The sequence below is a fragment of the Cucurbita pepo genome, chromosome 7 (genome assembly GCF_057944985.1).
Source record: "Cucurbita pepo subsp. pepo isolate OVF chromosome 7, ASM5794498v1, whole genome shotgun sequence".
NCBI classification, from domain to species: Eukaryota; Viridiplantae; Streptophyta; class Magnoliopsida; order Cucurbitales; family Cucurbitaceae; genus Cucurbita; species Cucurbita pepo.
In genome coordinates this window covers 3,105,883-3,122,402 of record NC_141804.1, presented here as the reverse complement: position 1 = coordinate 3,122,402, position 16,520 = coordinate 3,105,883, and the positions used below count along the sequence as shown (strand labels likewise).

Below are 16,520 nucleotides of genomic sequence, written 5' to 3'. Positions count from 1 at the left end.
ATTTTTTTATGAAAACTTTGATGGTAAAACAACTTAGACATAGAATCAAAGATGTCAACATTTAAGCTCGAGATAAATTATTTTCAAAAGAATATGAATCGAAAAAGGAAAATATAAAGAAAAAAAGGGATTTGAGTGAAGAATGTATTTGATTCTAGGCTCTCTCATCTTTAAGGGTCAAACATTCATATCTTTATCCTTTTATAGTTGAAATTCCCTCTCCCATTATCCAAAGCAAACCCCAAAAAAAAAAAAAAAACATCACTCTTAAAAGCAAAATTGTTTGATATTTCTTTATATTTTTTTCTTTTCCCTTTGCATTGACTCAAATTAAAATGTTGGGTTAGTCAATATAATGAGCGGGAAGATTGAAAAAATATTATGTTAGGATCGATACCAGTTGTTAGGATCGCACACACTCGATCAAGATGAACACAAAGAACATGAGAGAAAATTCAAGGAGGAATATTTGCTAAAGGTTTTATTGATAAATGTACAATCTACCTACCTGATATAATCTAACAAATATATCTATATATATATCATATCTTTACGACATATTTTCCAAATATGTTTGGCTCCCTGTCCCAACAACGTAAATTAAATAATATTTGGAAAAGTTCTTCACATTCATGATTCTTTTACATTTAAAGCTTCCGAAAAGCATATCCTAAGTTAATAACATTTATGGATTCAAAATAAAAAGCTATAACATTTATGAATCTTCTCACTTTGATTCTAATTCTTTTTTAACATTCATTTTTATGGATTTGCTTTTTGAATTTGGTTTTTCAAACTTCGATCATGCTTTTTTTTTTTCATATAGATTTTAACGTTAACATCGATCGATTAAAGTACGTTTATGAGTTGTTCTTTTGTTTATTAATGTTTTTGTTTAAATAGTTGGAATGAGCATTGAATTAGAAGGAGAGTTGGTTGGATTTGGAAATTTGAGAATAAATGCCTCTACCCATCATTAACTCTTTCCCTGTTGAGAGGGATACTCATCCATCTCCACTTGTCGCACTCCCCCCACACTCTTGATATCCATTTCGGATGTCTCGGCTATTCTTATCGAGAACGGGTTGTTCATGATTGCATGTCCGTTTCAAACATCTTTTACTTGTTTTCATGTTCTATCAATATGGGGGGTGTATAATCAGTCACCAAAATCATGTCTATATGACTAAAATGCTCCAAAATGTACTAGTTGTCAATTCGTTCTACTCTGGTTATATGCTATCAAAGTTGTGGTTGTTGCTTATACATTGATTTCTTTTGTTTTCAATGCATTTCTTCGTTTACATTTTTTTTTTTAAACACTTTTTTTCAAATGTGACCCAAGACTCGATCTTATATCAAGGTTGTCTGCAAAGTTCAACTTCCATACGGTTAACTCGTTCGTTGGGTTAGAACATGTACTGCACAATCGTTATCCCATTACCATAAGAGTGCGATTGTGATTCTACCACAAGAGTGTGTTGTCCCGCTACCAAAATTGTAGTACTTTTAGGAAGACAAACAGAAGAACACAGGGGACCATAGTGTCCAAATGGTAGGTGCGATTTCAAGAACCAAAACTGGGAAAGGGCGAGGTGGGTGATCAACCAAAGCTTCAATGGTCCCTAGTGATTGAGGCATTTTTTTCAAACACAATGGCTGTCGTTACCAAATTTTCAGATTAAACCCCAAATCATGTCTTGCAAATCTCAACCCCCAAGTGGCCGACAAAATCTTCTTCCCTCTTCCCCCCATTCACATGCAAACAAAAAGCAACTCTCTTTGATTCATTCTTCCTCAAATTATGTTTTATTTTGATTCGTTTCCAGCCAAACCCATTTGTAAAAATTTGATTTTTATGATCGGTTCATCGTAGCCATGGAGGAAATCAAACACATCATTGAAGCTCTGAAACTGCTGTTCTTCATTGTTTTATATTCTCATGTACTATGCATCCGGATAAAATGCCGACCATCTCTGCGTTTTTTGGGCATAAACTGCGGAGATGGTTAGGCAATTTAACTTGCAGAATTCAAGAAAATATTGATCTTAATTCTTATTCAACATACAAGGATTACGGGAACGAAAACGAAAAAACTGGATCTAGCGAGGAATGTCGGCGAAATTTTGATCCAATGCTCTGTTTTTCTTTGTTAATGGCTCCGGCGAGGATGAAACCGACGAAGCTACCGACCACGAGTCGTTCGAGCTGTCGGAGCTGAATGACACGTCCATGACACCGTTTGGACTGCTCGGAACCGACCCAAATTTGCGTTTTTTAAAATGGTGGCTGTTTCTTCTCGATGCATCCGAGATTAGTTTACAGCATTGCTCAACATTCCCCTGTTTTGAAACAGAGCATCAAAAACTTGGTTATAACTTATCCGACAAATCGATTTGTTGGATTTGGCGATTTGGGTCGGAATTAGAATGGGAAATACCGACCTTGTCGAGTTTGAGGATGTTAAGAAGATGGTAATCGTATTCAACGTCGAGGTGGGGCTCCATTGCTTTGAAAACGTGCAGCATTGTGGCGGTGGCCATTACAGAAGGAAGAAAGGACATGAAATCTGACTCTGCAAGTTAAGTAAGAAACGAGTGATTCAAAAAGACACTGATTTTGCTTACTTTTATGGGTGTTTTTCGTTAAAGGAACACAAATCATTAGAACAGAGGAATGGATTTTTTTTACCTAAAATAACAGAGAGAATAGTTCGTTCACACCACCAATGAATTTCCCGGCAGATATGGCCGTTGAATCCAAGCCTTCTTGACATATGATCCACAAAAGAAAATGGGGTAACAGGATTCATCCGCCATTGAAGCGTAGAGAGCACAAGAAGCTCCATTTTCTTGATTGTCTTGGCTTCAAACAGATATCTACTGTCTTCAACCTATACAGAGATTGAATCATGAATATATTCAAAATCCGACGATTTAGCAGATGGGTTATTGTAAACATACTTGAAGGTCCAACAAAAGAGGCACATGGGTCTCCTCCACTTTGGCAGCAACAGAGAGACAAGCAACAGCAGCGAGGTGAAACATCCATGGCTTATCTGTTTGAAAATGAAAAAACGACAAGAACTTATCGAAGTAATCGACGGCGAGAACTGCCGTGAGAGCAGAGAAGGAGTAGTGGGTATTGACATTCAGCATCCACTCGACGGCGGCTCGTCGGGCGGCGGCGAGAGAAGGGTTAGTCTGAACGATTTGAAAGAGTTCATTAGGCTTCTCACGAGCAAGAAGAGAAATTAGTTCATCGTTTTCCCAGAACAGATCCTCGTTTGTTAAATTAGTACAACGTTGTTGTTGTTGTTCTTGTTCTTGTTCTTGGTCCTCCCAGTGCTCCTCCGGGCAGAACAGAGCATCAAGCGCATACGGCGGCGCCATCTCCTTCTTGGAAGAAGAGGTTGAGATTGTGGTTCATTGTAGGGCGTGAGAGAAGGAAACAGAGAGAACAGAGGAAAGTGGCGGAGAAGAGCAATGGTGAGCCATGGCTGTAAGCTTCGAGTGAAGGGTAGAAGGGGATTTTATTGGTAGGTTTTAGAAGCTGCCGCTTGGCCCACCAAAAAGTATTCAAACTACTCAATCTGCTGCTGCCCTAACACAACTAGGCTTAACGTCAACTCTCGGAGTGAAAACTATCTCTACATATCTATACAAATCGATCTAGCATGTGTTGGCCTCACTCATATATATATCTTAGGAAAATTTTTTAAAGGGGTCGAGCAAAACATGTTAAATCATAGAGTTCTTACGACCGAGCCACTGAAAATAAAGATGCAACTTGTTGGTATATGTAACGCCCCAGATCTAGTCCTCTTTGGGTTTTCACTTTCGGGCTTCCCCTCAATGCTTTAAAACGCGTCTCCTATAGGAAGGTTTCCACACCCTTATAAATGGTGGTTTGTTCTCCTCCCGTCGGACATTAGAATTCACCCCGTTTTGGGGCCAGCGTCCTCGCTGACACTCTTTCTTTCCTAAATCAACGTGGGACCGCCCCCAAATTCAACCCCTTTGGGGCCAGCGTCTTTACTGGCACACCGCCTCGTGTCTACCTCCCTTCGGGGAATAGCGAGAAGGCTGGCACATTGTCCGGTGTCTGACTCTGATACCATTTGTAACGCCCCACAAATCACGATTCATAAGGGTGTGGAAACCTTCCCCTAGTAGACGGGTTTTAAAGCCTTGAGGGGAGGTCTGGAAGAAAAAATTAAAAAACGACAATATCTGTTAGCGGTGGATCTGGAGCGTTACATTTTTTGTAATTGATTTGTATTATTTTTTTAATGATATGTAATAATATGGGAATTATTAATTATGAGGGGGGGGGGAGAGAGAGAAAGTGGCCAGGAAGGAAGCACTCGCACAGGGTTCGATACAACGTGAAAATAAATTAAAATAAAAAACAAAATTAAAATAAAAACAAATTTCAAAAAGTGAAAACAATTCAGCTTTCTCAGCCTCTGCACTCCCCAACCCAATTAACAATTTTTCTTTTTAAAAAAAAAAAAATTCAAATAAATTATTATTGTTTTTTATTATAAATTGATTAATTAATATCATTTTGAAAAAAATAAATTCAGAAATGAGCTGTCACTCGCATCCATGCTACACTTTACCTATAATCTCGGTGAATTCGATTTCCACCTTTTGCGTTCTTTTTTTTTTTTTTTTTTTTTTTTTTATATTAATTATTGATTTTTTGCAAATTTTATTTTATAATAAAATTAGAATTACTAATATTTAGATTTTAATTTATAGTGTAATTATGAATATCTTTTTATCTTGTTTGAAGATTTATTCTATTAAGTTCACAAGAAAATACTATTTATTTCTTTTGTATTTTGATGTTAATTTTTTTTATAAATATTGATATGATGACAAAAAAATACTTAAAATTTAAAAATCACTATCTATATCAGCAAGGTGCATCTTATTGTCAATTATAAAAATTTTATGAATAACTTCGTAAGGACATAACATGTCGAAGAACTTGTGTTGGTATGTGAGAATAATTTTCACTATTAGAAACGAGTAATAAGTAACATAATTATCGATGAATGTCGTGAATTAAAATGAGTTTAATATAGATAAATAAAAATAAATTTTATTGGTATTTCTATAAAAGTTAGAGATTCCATGAACATTAAATTGAAATAAATTTTTATGATGCGGTGGAAAAGAAAAATAAGATTGAAGGGCTACTATTTTTACAGCACCCACCTAACCTCAATGGGATCAAAAGCAAAACAAAAGGTAAAATATCCACCAAATTCAGACATAAAAAAAAAAAAAAAAACAAAACAAAAAACACAAATAATAATAATAGTAAAAAAAAAAAAAAAAGTTTTTTTTTCACTAGGGTGAAAGTGAAAATACAAGATTTTTATGTAATAGAGTAGCCGTGAACTTTCACAATGGTATGATATTATCCACTCCGAGAATAATCTCTCATAGCTTATAACAATGAAGTAGTGTTCCGTCTCTTAATTTTAGAATGTAATCTCTATTTAAACTTTTATAAGGGACTAATAAGTCAAACAAGTCTTTGACTTATTCAATATTTTTTTTAAAATTTAGGATTCCGTTAAACATAAATTCATATTAAAATAGGTAGCAACTTTGCTGACTCAAGTAACTCGAAATTGGTTTACGATCGAACACTTTGTTTTTGGGTAAAATTGGAGTGAATTTTTGGGTTGTTCTATTTTTCTTAATTATGTAGAAAAACCTATATTCGTCCACAATACATAGTTATTCAAACAAATGTAGAAAGTTTATAAACTCCGAGTTATTCAACAAACACACATTAATCTATAAAAACAAATATATAATAAAATCACAAGAATGCTTAAACTAAAAACTTAATTGGGCACGTCATCCGCTATCTAACCCAACTCAACATTTACGGCATCCGCTATCTATCACCCTAACCGAGTCTAAATGTGACTGGATTCTGGTACCAACAGCTAGGATTAATAGAAGAAATATTCCTAAATGTTCAGTAATCTTAAAGAAAGTTAAAGAGTTTGAATTGATTTTGAAGTATTGAGGTGTTACAGTATTTGCAGCTAGCAATTAAAGACGATAGCTGCTGCTTTAACGTACGAAAGGACTGATTTCTTTTCCTTTTCATTAAGTTGGAAGAAGCAATATATAGCCTGAAACGATGAACACACAGAGGGAGAGGAACGAGGGCTCACTCTACAAGAAACAAAACAAAAGGGAAATGTAACACAGATCAACCGATAGCAGATATTATCTTCTTTAGATTTTTTCTTTTGGGCTTCCCCTTAATGCTTTAAAACGCGTTTGCTAGGGGAAGGTTTCCACACCCTTATAAATGGTGGTTTGTTCTCCTCTCCAATCAATGTGGGACATCACAATCCACCCCCCTTCGGGGCCCAACGACCTTGCTGGCACTCTTTACTTACTCCAATTGATGTGGGACCACCCCCAAATCCACCCCACTTTGGGGGCCAGCATCCTTACTGGCACACTGGCTCACGTCTACCCCCCTTCGGGGAACAGCGAGAAGGCTGGCACATCATCTGGTGTCTGGCTCTGATACCATTTGTAACGATCCAGATCCACCGCTAACAGATATTGTCCTCTTTGGGATTTCCCTTTCGGGCTTCCCCTCAAATCTTTAAAACGTGTCTGCTAGGAGAAAGTTTCCACATCCTTATAAATGGTGATTTGTTCTACTCCTCAACTAATGTGGGACATAGCAGGAAAGGTGAGAAAAGGGGTTACTCAGCTTGCTTGCTTCACAGAGGTTACTCAACTCAGACACACAGGCTACTAACACATCTTTCCATCAACAAAAATGCAATACCCTTTTCTAAAAGCTGCAATCCATCTTTTTTACTGGGTGGAGGTTGGAAGTCCAGGGTTTGACTTGGTCAATGAGGAATTAGGGTTTGAAATATGTAGCTAAGGATCTTAATATTGTTCCATTCCATTCCATTCCATTCCAGCTGTGTCCCATTCATTCATCCAACAGACCCAATTTAAAGAGGTGTCAGAAATTTTCTGCTTTGCTCTCTGGGAATTTCATGCTTTCAACATCACTAATCTTTTCTTTTCTGATTCTGAACAAAACAACTGTGTCAATTCAATCCTTCTGGAAATAATTACCATTTCCAATCTCATTGTATGCATCATTTGTTCCTCTAAAATCCATTCTGTGCCTCCACTATGAACAATAACATGATAGTTCTAAACACATAATAACCTGTTCTAAAGTTTCTGCTGCTTTCTGCATCTACTGCTTCCATGTTTGCATGAAAAACATATATATATATATATACATATAAGTTCTTGAAATCAAGATTGCAATATAATTACTACTCACTCCAATGACTATTAACTATTGTGAGTGTCAGAGAATTGAAACACTTTGGTCTCTTCTGTTAACTTCTCTGTCTGCATTCAATAATATATCTATCTCCACTGTTGTTAAGGCTTTGCACTCAACTCCTTGACTCAGGCTTTAACACCTAATGTCTTTCTTTCTGTTTGCCTACTACATTTCTCTTCTGCTACTTGTATTTACCTCTAACAACAATTCCTATTATCAACTTCAACAGTTTCTTCCTCTAAGCTGCTTTCATTTCAAACATGTCCATTAATGATTTTCAGTAGGATGGAAATCATTTTTGGGACATTGATGATGGTTCTTAAGAGGTTGGTCGTAATCATTTGTTGGCTACAAAGGTTCACGAAACATCATGATGAGAATTGAGTTGACATTGCTTTTCTCCCTTTCAGAATTATCATGACAATCCAGAACCAGTACAACAAAAGTATCAGTACATGGTCTGCCTCTAGTGATGCCCCCCCCCCCCCCCCCCCCCCCCCAGTTGAGTGAACAGCCCACTGCACATTGCAAACCCCCCCTTTTCTCACCTTAAACTTCATCTCAAGCTCTGCTCTCTTCCTCCTAACACCTCCTATTTTGTTTCCAAATTATGATGTAAATCTGCTAATTGAGACCCTAAAACCAAACTTCCAATCCATGTAACCCAGAGAAACAAAAGCAAACTTTGCTTAGCAATGGACTACAAAATTATGACATCTAAGAACACAGAACACGGGAAAGAAAAAATAAGTCACTAGAAAAAGAGTATCAGAAATAAAAACTTTGCTACTTTGCTCCTTTGGTGCTCAGCTATTGTACTTTTGTATAATATATTTGAATCTAGATATCAAATCAGAATAAGAGGCAAGGAAATAAAGAAAATGACAAGAAGAAAAAGCAGTTTACTTTCACATTCTACCAACATCTTACCTACCTGACTGCTAATGATATATAGTTTGACATTTTCTTTTGTAAGGCAACTTTGTTTCACAAGCACTTGGAACTTGAGGTTAGCCACTTTTTGCTAAAAGAAGCAGTTACCAATTCCATTCAAATGTACCTGCACAACAATATCCTCTACATAGTTCTACTACTTAGCAAAATGCCAAGTCCAATGATCTAGTTTCAGTCATCTTCCTGAAAAGGAGTGTGTGCATTCACAATAAATCGACCAAAGGTTTATCGAGATAAACAAATATCATTCTGAGATTTTAAAAAAAAAAATCGAGGTAAATCTATAATCTAGTGCAAAGTACATTTCACCTCCTTCCCCTTTACAACCCCATACACAGACTTATGGGCGAAGGTGACCAGGCGGAGATCACAATCAAAACCTAGAATGACTCCAGCAATCAATGTGCCATTATATATTAAAAGAAAAGAGAACTCTGGACTTCTTGTAATAAAATGATTATCTTGAGGAGGAGTTGTGTTCAACAAGCTAAAGACTAAGCTTGAGAAACTGTCACGAAGTAGAGAGTCCAAAACCTTTCTTTTTAAGACAGTTGACTTTTGTTCACCTTTACTTACTACATACAAGCATTAATCTTCAATATGGCAAAGCCACAACTGCAAGTCTTCATCCTCTAATCTGTTTTCTTCCCTTTCTTTTCATCCTTCTTCTGGTATAGAGCTATCTGACTCAAAATGGTACCGTTTGTTGCAATAGAAAGAGCCGATCCCAAGAGAACTTTGACAAGTTTAAGGACCACAGTTTGTCAAAATGAATAAACTAGGAAAAGAACTTGAATGGATTATATTAACAGGAAATAAAGACGAAAGGTTACTCATAAAGCCAGAGAGCGCCAGTGAAGCAAGATTTCAAAGACCAGGAGGAATGTCGCATTATGTTTGCAGATGAATACAATGCTTGCATAGGCAATCAGGCTTAACTTATGCATATATATTTGCAAACAGAAAGGGAAAAAAAAAAAAGGAATATTAAAAACTTCCCATCAAGTTCATAATTTTCAAGTAATAAAGCCGATGAGTAAAAAAAAAACTGAAGGAAGCTAATAAATCAGAAGAAGTGTTCTGTTAAAGATTCAACCCATAAAATCCAAAACTACCTGCATTTTGCAAAATCATAGTTTCGGAGAACTAATAATACCTTGGGATTTTTTTTTTTTTAACAATGCGACTTCACTTCTGTGATGTTCCTACGACTGATTCTTGAATCCAAATTCCTTCTAAAGATGCCATCACTAAAACGACTACATAAACAGTTTAAGTGAAGAAAAAAAGGATACCACTGTTTGGAGCTTTTTCTTGGATGCTGGTGAAAACCCTCACTGCAAGAGAAAAATGAAAGCAACCTTGATAACTTCGCAAGGAAACTGATGCGACCACTAAATTTCATTATACAATCATCTTACCCATAGAACCTCCAAAGTTCATTAAGGATGTTAAAAAGCTAAGCTCCCCAGTACTTTTGTTCTGTAAAGAGAAGATTATTTTTTTAACAAGAACTTTCACAACGGAGAGATCAAAACAAAATAAAATTAAGACAAGTCATCAAGCCAAGAAAATAATATTTATAAATAATATATAACATACCTGAAAGCTAAGAAACATGAATACGGATACAAGACTTGGATACGACATGACACAGAAAGCTAAGAAACATGAATACGAATACAAGACTTGGATACGACATGACACAGATACTGTTACAAGTCATCTCAAAATCTAAGACAAGGGCACATTTATTAAAATATACATCTTTAAAGTATATATAATTTTTATACAAGAACATTCATTGTCCATACGTATATGCATTTACATGCTTAAATATATGATTTTGATGTATTTCACTCTCAAAATTTATTATTAAAAGTCAATTTAGTATACTTAAGAAGTATTTGATTCATGTTTTACAATGTTGAACAACTTTATCTAACTAGTGTCCATTGCACGGGCGTACTTTTCAAACCGTGCGGCATCATGATTTAGACACGCCTTATGAGAAACTCAAGCCTCATTACACTTTTTCGCTTCTCTTTATGGTTTCGTCCGACCTTAGGCAAGGATCATCTTCGCCGACTGAACATGAATTATGTAGAAGAAACTAAGCTTCACTTTGCCATGCATGTTGTTGTATGTGTATTTCCATTCGATTGCGACCCTAGACGACTTTCTTCTACTCTTAGTCAAGGTCCTTCAAATGCAACATCACATCTTATTCATCATCTTGGTTCTCAACAACATGGCCCACATGCTTCTACATAGATCGGTAACTTCAACCGGATGTGTTTGGACCCTTTGTTGGGTCAAAATGGCCTTAAATGCTCAATCATAGCTTACCAAGTCATTTCAGCACTTACTGAGACCTATTAGGATATTGTACAGTGCTACGCCGGAACTTTATTGTCCCTCCAATGCTTCATGATATCATTCCAAGCCTCAAAAGGTCATCAATCTTCGCTGCTCATTTAGGAACACTTATCTAGAATCGACCCATGAGTCAACTTTAATGATCGGAGCATCTCATACATAAGTCATCAGAGTAGTATTGAGGCATGAGCCCTCCTGTGTCCATGTCGAGTCATTGTTGCATACCATGCCGAAGAACTGTTCAATACATCCACCAACGACTCAAAGGGCAGGCACAATGTTGGCACACCCATGCCACCCGCCACTAGATTCGAGAACTCATTCCCAAAAGAAGACGCCTAAGACATTCGTCCTGCAACAATTTCCCACACTATGACACACGCATGTTCCATGGGTAGCTCACTTAGACTATGGGGCCCAAGGGTGATGGAGAAGTGACACCATGTCTCTCCCTCTTGTACATTGTAAGGTGTTTTGCTTTTGGCAGGAGTAAACATCATTTTGGCAAAGCGTCATATGGCCTCGTAAAGTCCATCTGGTGTCCAATTGACACCAAATTAGCGAGCTTCCACATTTCACTTATACTAACTTAACTCCAAAGCTACTTGTCAAAACTCATGCCGGAACCCCAATTTTTAAGGTTATGACTAGGAGCCCTACCTAGCCCCCTCATTTAAGCATGTATCGGACACCCTTGATGACACCATTACCTCTAACCTTTCTTATACCTTAGCTTGACATCATGCCCAATGGACACCAAATTAGCGAGCTTCCACATTACACTTATACAAACTTAACTCCAAAGCTACTAGTCAAAACTGACGCTACAACCCCAATTTTTAGGTTATGGCTCAGAGTCCTACCTAGCCCCCTTTAAGCCTGTCTCTGACACCCTTGATGACACCATTGCCTCTAATCTTTCTTATATCATAGCTTAGCATCATGCCCACAGTTCTTGATGTGTTAGTTTCATCCTCCTCGATCGCATCATGCCCACAATTCTTGATGTGTTAGTTTCATCCTCCTCGATCGCATCATGACACTTGTCTCTCTGGTCCCTCACGTGGTCCAACGGGTACCATGCTTCTGACTGACTGCACATGAGGGTCACAATCTATTCTCTTCTTAATACGGCTGTAAAATTCTCCCCTTTAAACTGACCATCGCCCTCCATGATTTTCTTGAGGGCATAGTTGCATCGTGGATTGTGACATCTAACACATCTATAGTGCTAACAAGTGTCCTATATGTGCCCAACAAGTGTCCTATATGTGCCCAACAAGTGTCCTACACATGTCCAACAATTGTTGGAGCATCTAGGTGTCCAACTCATGTCGTACACAAACATGCTAGCCAAACTAAAATGTCCGTGCTTCTTAGCCGAAAAGCATGGTAGCACCAAAAGAGCAATGACACAGATAGGTGGCAAGAAAGAAGGCTAGCTGCAACGATGTTTTAATCTATACCATTGCTACTTTCAGCAAATGTAAAATTTTCTCAAGTCTAACTAGTTCTCACCTCTCAAACAACATAAAGGCAAACTGATACAATGCCACAACAAGAAGAATAATTGAAGGCTAACCATTTTAAATTATCTTTAGTTGTTGGTTGAATTTTTCTTCATGTGTTGTTGTCAGTTCCGTATTGTAAGGAGAATTCCTCCATTTTCATTTTTATTTTTAGTTATTTCCTTTGTTTTAGGAGGGTGATCCTCCATGGTTGAGTCATGATTCCATTGATGTAGCAACATTTGTTATACAACTTGTATAAATATTCATAAACATCAATGAAGATGGTGCCCAAAAAATTCAATTTAGTCTCGAGTACTTTAACTCTTAGGTATTAAGGCTACAAAGCAAGCAACTATCTCGCCTTAAATGAGGAACAAAGAAAGTGCTTTCCTAGTATGAAAATCAATATCTATTACATTTTTGTGTGGTATCAACTAAGCTTCATTCTTTTGGCTTGGAATCTTTTCTCTCTCTCTCCCCTTTTTTTTAGTCATTTGGACTCCTTATGTGGTTTTTTTTTTCTTTTTTCTTCGTATGTTCTCATATATTCTTCCCTTTTTCTCAATAGAAGATTGGTTTCTTTTCAAAAAAGAAAGAAAATATCAATAAAACATGGGTTAAGTTCAGCCATGGTTCTGAAATTGATATATATGTGAGTGGGTCTGTTAAATAAAACATGCGTTAAGTTCAGCTTGAACTCGCAAACCAAAGTCACTTTCAGAACCATTTGAATCTACTATGTTTGATTGCTAAAGAACTTGTAGGAAATTAAATCATAAGTGGCTACCATGGTTCTTATTGTTGACTAATACACCAACGCATGATGATCAACAAATATAATATTCATTAAAAATTTGAAATTGTATGATAGGACCTTCAAATAAACTTACAGAAAAGTTCTTCCATATTTGTGGGATCCTCGAGAAGAGAAAAATTGCATGTTGAGATGCCTGCAAGGTAGTTTACAAATTGGGAAAGCTTTTAGTATAGGGAGAAAAACTTCAATACACGTAGATGTAAGTCTTCAATTGTTCTTCATTTATTTACTTCCTTTGAGGAATAAACAAATAAATTAGTGACAGAAAAAATATCTAAAATAACATTATACAAGAAACGGAGAAAAGCTTAAAACATGGATTAAGTAATCTTAATAAACAGTATGAGACTTACGTATAGAGCTTCAAAGAGAACAGGGTTAATTTGACCGGCTAAAACCGTTGGTGCTAGAGCACAATATCTGAGTGGCCACCATGTTAAGGCTCGATGCAAGTTTCTCTATTTTTTTCTTTTTCCAGAATCAATATATAAATAAATAAAAAATAGGAGGATAACAGTTGCATGTTTCTCATTATTAAAGCATGCAACAGGAAAAAAGCAAAATCTGAACTAGTGAAAAACAAATAGGATACAGTAATGCCTTGAACCACGTTGTCATACCAATAGGCTGAGAGTAATAGTAAATGACGGCAACCAAAATTATAGCTGTGGCAAAAGAAAAGTAAAAAAAAAAAAAAAAAAAGTCCATTAAAAGAGGATAAATTGGTTTGATTTGTAGCAAATAAAATAAATAAATCAATGCATTTGAATAAACAAAATTCAAGCGAGCATATAACCAATGGTTCTGGAAATGCAACCTAGCACAATGAGCAAATTAAGAACTAAGAGTACGCTTGGCTATTCCAGAACTCCATTTTGTACCCTTATTATGAAGAACCTGATTTATCTATACAACCAACAGTAACAGAATAGTGTAGGGAATGAGAAGAGCCGGTAAGTCTATATTTGATTTAGAAGCAATAAGACTTATCCTTTACACTTGGGTTGAACTTAATCAAAGGCAATAAAGTTAGAAAATGAACTAGAACCTGAATGCCCTACGTTATGCCATTGCTTGACATAGTGCAGTAGGTGAAGCTCGTATCAATTGTCAAAAATGTATACCCCATTTCATAATCATTTGGTTTTTTCTTTTTGCCTTTCGACAATTAAGTTTATAAACATCAATTCCACCTATGGGATTCTTTGGCGTTATATACTTTTTGGGGATGTTTTCAAAATTCAAGACGATTTTTTAATACTAAAAAAAACATTTAAAAACCTGTTTTTATTTTTGAAATTTAGCTAAAAAATTCAAATGTTTCCTTCAAATCATGATAAAGAAATTGTGAGAAAACAAGAATAATTTTAAGCAACCAAAAACCAAAAGGTTTGGTCATAGATTCCAAGAAACCTTTTACTGTATGCTAGTACACAAGGGTGTGAAGTGTCCTCCTAAAATAAGCTATATCTATACCATTATCTATCAACTAACCCATAATGTATAACCACCACGTACAGAACGTAAGAAAACATCGATATACTAACATTAAAAGTAGTATTCAATAATTCATTCTAACGATCATCTACCCAATCAGTTGGCAACCTTAAATTAAGTTAGGAATAATAAAAATACAGTCTAATAATCAAATACAGTTCACTTCTTCCTATTTTGACCGTTTTTATGTTTAATTATTATCAGTAACGCATTTCAGGAAAGATTTTTCCAGAAAAAGTTTACAGTGGCCGGTTTTAGTAGTTTTCAATACCTTGAACCAAGAGAAATGCCAGTTCCCCATAAGCTGAAAATGGAAGTCCTTTGTGGACACAATAAGCCAGAGCAATCGTGTAACCTACGACTTCTAGCTCAAAGGATAGAACACTAAGTCCTCTGACACTCTGATGTTTCAAAATCTTCATTATCTGTACAAACAAACTGTGCATTACAATGATGGCATAATGTTAAGCACCCACAAACGAAAATGGAACAGGGAGCCACATTTCTCATCGTAGGATACATATTAAAGTAGTAAAAACTATTCAGGCGGAAACGTTGAACTGGAAGAGAAGAATTAATGAATAAACAATTTGATTCCAAAACAAGGGTGGGGAATTTTATACGGTTATTGATATAAGTTCAAGGGATTAATTTAGCACATGGCTAAACTTGGAACAAGTTTCGATTCTTAGCTACACCCTACTTGGACTAATCTCATGTCACAACCTAACACGATAACTAAATTACTACCCAATGACGTAACAAATGCCCATTGGTTACTCTATTAATGCAACCTATAATCATTTATGACCGATCCCCATTTTACACAACCGAAAATTTGTTCACAAACAATACGCGAGTCTTAAATTTCATAACACAAAATATAGGGCAGACCGGAACTAGAGATCACAACCAAGAACATCGATTACGGATGCTAGAGATTAAAAAATAAAAAATAAAAACTTAATCCATCACATTTCCTTCGATAAATTCGAACAAATACACTCCGGCCAAGGGGGGGAAGAGAGAAAAGCTTGCCTGAGGAAGTTTGACGGTGGTTGAAGCGGCGACAATGCAATAGCCAAGGAGCTTAGAGATGAGGGGTAGCAAGCAATTTTTCTCCGGGAACTTGCCGTCGCTTAGAGATCCGAAAACACAACTGAAGTCCATTCCAAAAAACTCCATCTCCGCCGGCGTTTTTGAGATCACAACGCTGACGAAGGAAGGCGATGATGCCAAATCGGTCCTTCGCTTAAAAACGAAGACTTTATCACCAAATCAATCCGCCGGCTTTCTTCTCGGCTCCCAAATTTAGCCGGGATGTCGTCGATCTGATAATGGGCTTCATATCCAAAAACGATGGGCCAAAATTACACGAGCAGGGCCCATCGGGCCCAATTATTTTCTTTCATAGAAATAAAACTATGAATATCGTTACAAATATATGTCCCTATATTAGTAATAATATTTAGTCATTATTTATATTAAATATTAAATTTCAAACATTATATTATAGTTTATTTTACCTACAAAAGTGTGTTTACACTTTAAAATTTGTGTAAATATGTTCGTAGAAAATGTTACGAGTGAAATTAGATTATAAGGACAAACTCAAATTGTAAAGAAAATCAATATACAAAAATAAATAAAAACAAACCACTTAGCAAAGGAGAAAATGGGAATTTGGATCGAACCCTACGTTCACATGGTTAGCCTCGTGAATGGCACACGCCTTGCATTCCTTGATTTTGTTGTTAGAAATATATGACCAATTACTATCCCTTTTAAACTTTGAAGGGTACACAAAGATGTTCGTCTTCGTAGAAGATATAAATATGGAATCTAAAATATCCTCGTTCAACGAAATTAATAGAAGGACTAAGAGAGCTCCTTTTTTCTTACAGTTCGTTTTCAAGCAAATTGCTTATGATGGGCTTGTACGTTAAAAGTGGCAAAGATTCATGGAGAACACGTCTTGGACAAACATGACTTT

At 36.2% G+C, this 16,520-nt stretch overlaps 2 protein-coding genes across 2 annotated transcripts; both read right to left on the bottom strand.

Annotated features, from left to right (window-relative positions):
• Positions 1 to 1,900: 1,900 nt before the first annotated feature.
• On the bottom strand, positions 1,901 to 3,556 carry LOC111798177 (cyclin-D3-3). Its single transcript, XM_023681178.2, has 4 exons — positions 2,965 to 3,556; positions 2,693 to 2,894; positions 2,446 to 2,576; positions 1,901 to 2,343 (listed from the first exon to the last, which is right to left on the bottom strand). The coding sequence occupies exons 1-4, from the start codon at positions 3,391 to 3,393 to the stop codon at positions 2,104 to 2,106; spliced, it is 1,002 nt and encodes a 333-aa protein (XP_023536946.2). The 5' UTR covers positions 3,394 to 3,556; the 3' UTR covers positions 1,901 to 2,103.
• Positions 3,557 to 8,763: 5,207 nt separating this feature from the next.
• On the bottom strand, positions 8,764 to 15,838 carry LOC111799069 (Mannose-P-dolichol utilization defect 1 protein). Its single transcript, XM_023682464.2, has 8 exons — positions 15,566 to 15,838; positions 14,799 to 14,952; positions 13,623 to 13,695; positions 13,384 to 13,450; positions 13,104 to 13,163; positions 9,745 to 9,805; positions 9,619 to 9,660; positions 8,764 to 9,059 (listed from the first exon to the last, which is right to left on the bottom strand). Exons 1-8 carry the CDS (start codon positions 15,710 to 15,712, stop codon positions 8,956 to 8,958), a joined length of 708 nt encoding a protein of 235 aa, XP_023538232.1. The 5' UTR covers positions 15,713 to 15,838; the 3' UTR covers positions 8,764 to 8,955.
• Between the last annotated feature and the right edge of the window lie 682 nt (positions 15,839 to 16,520).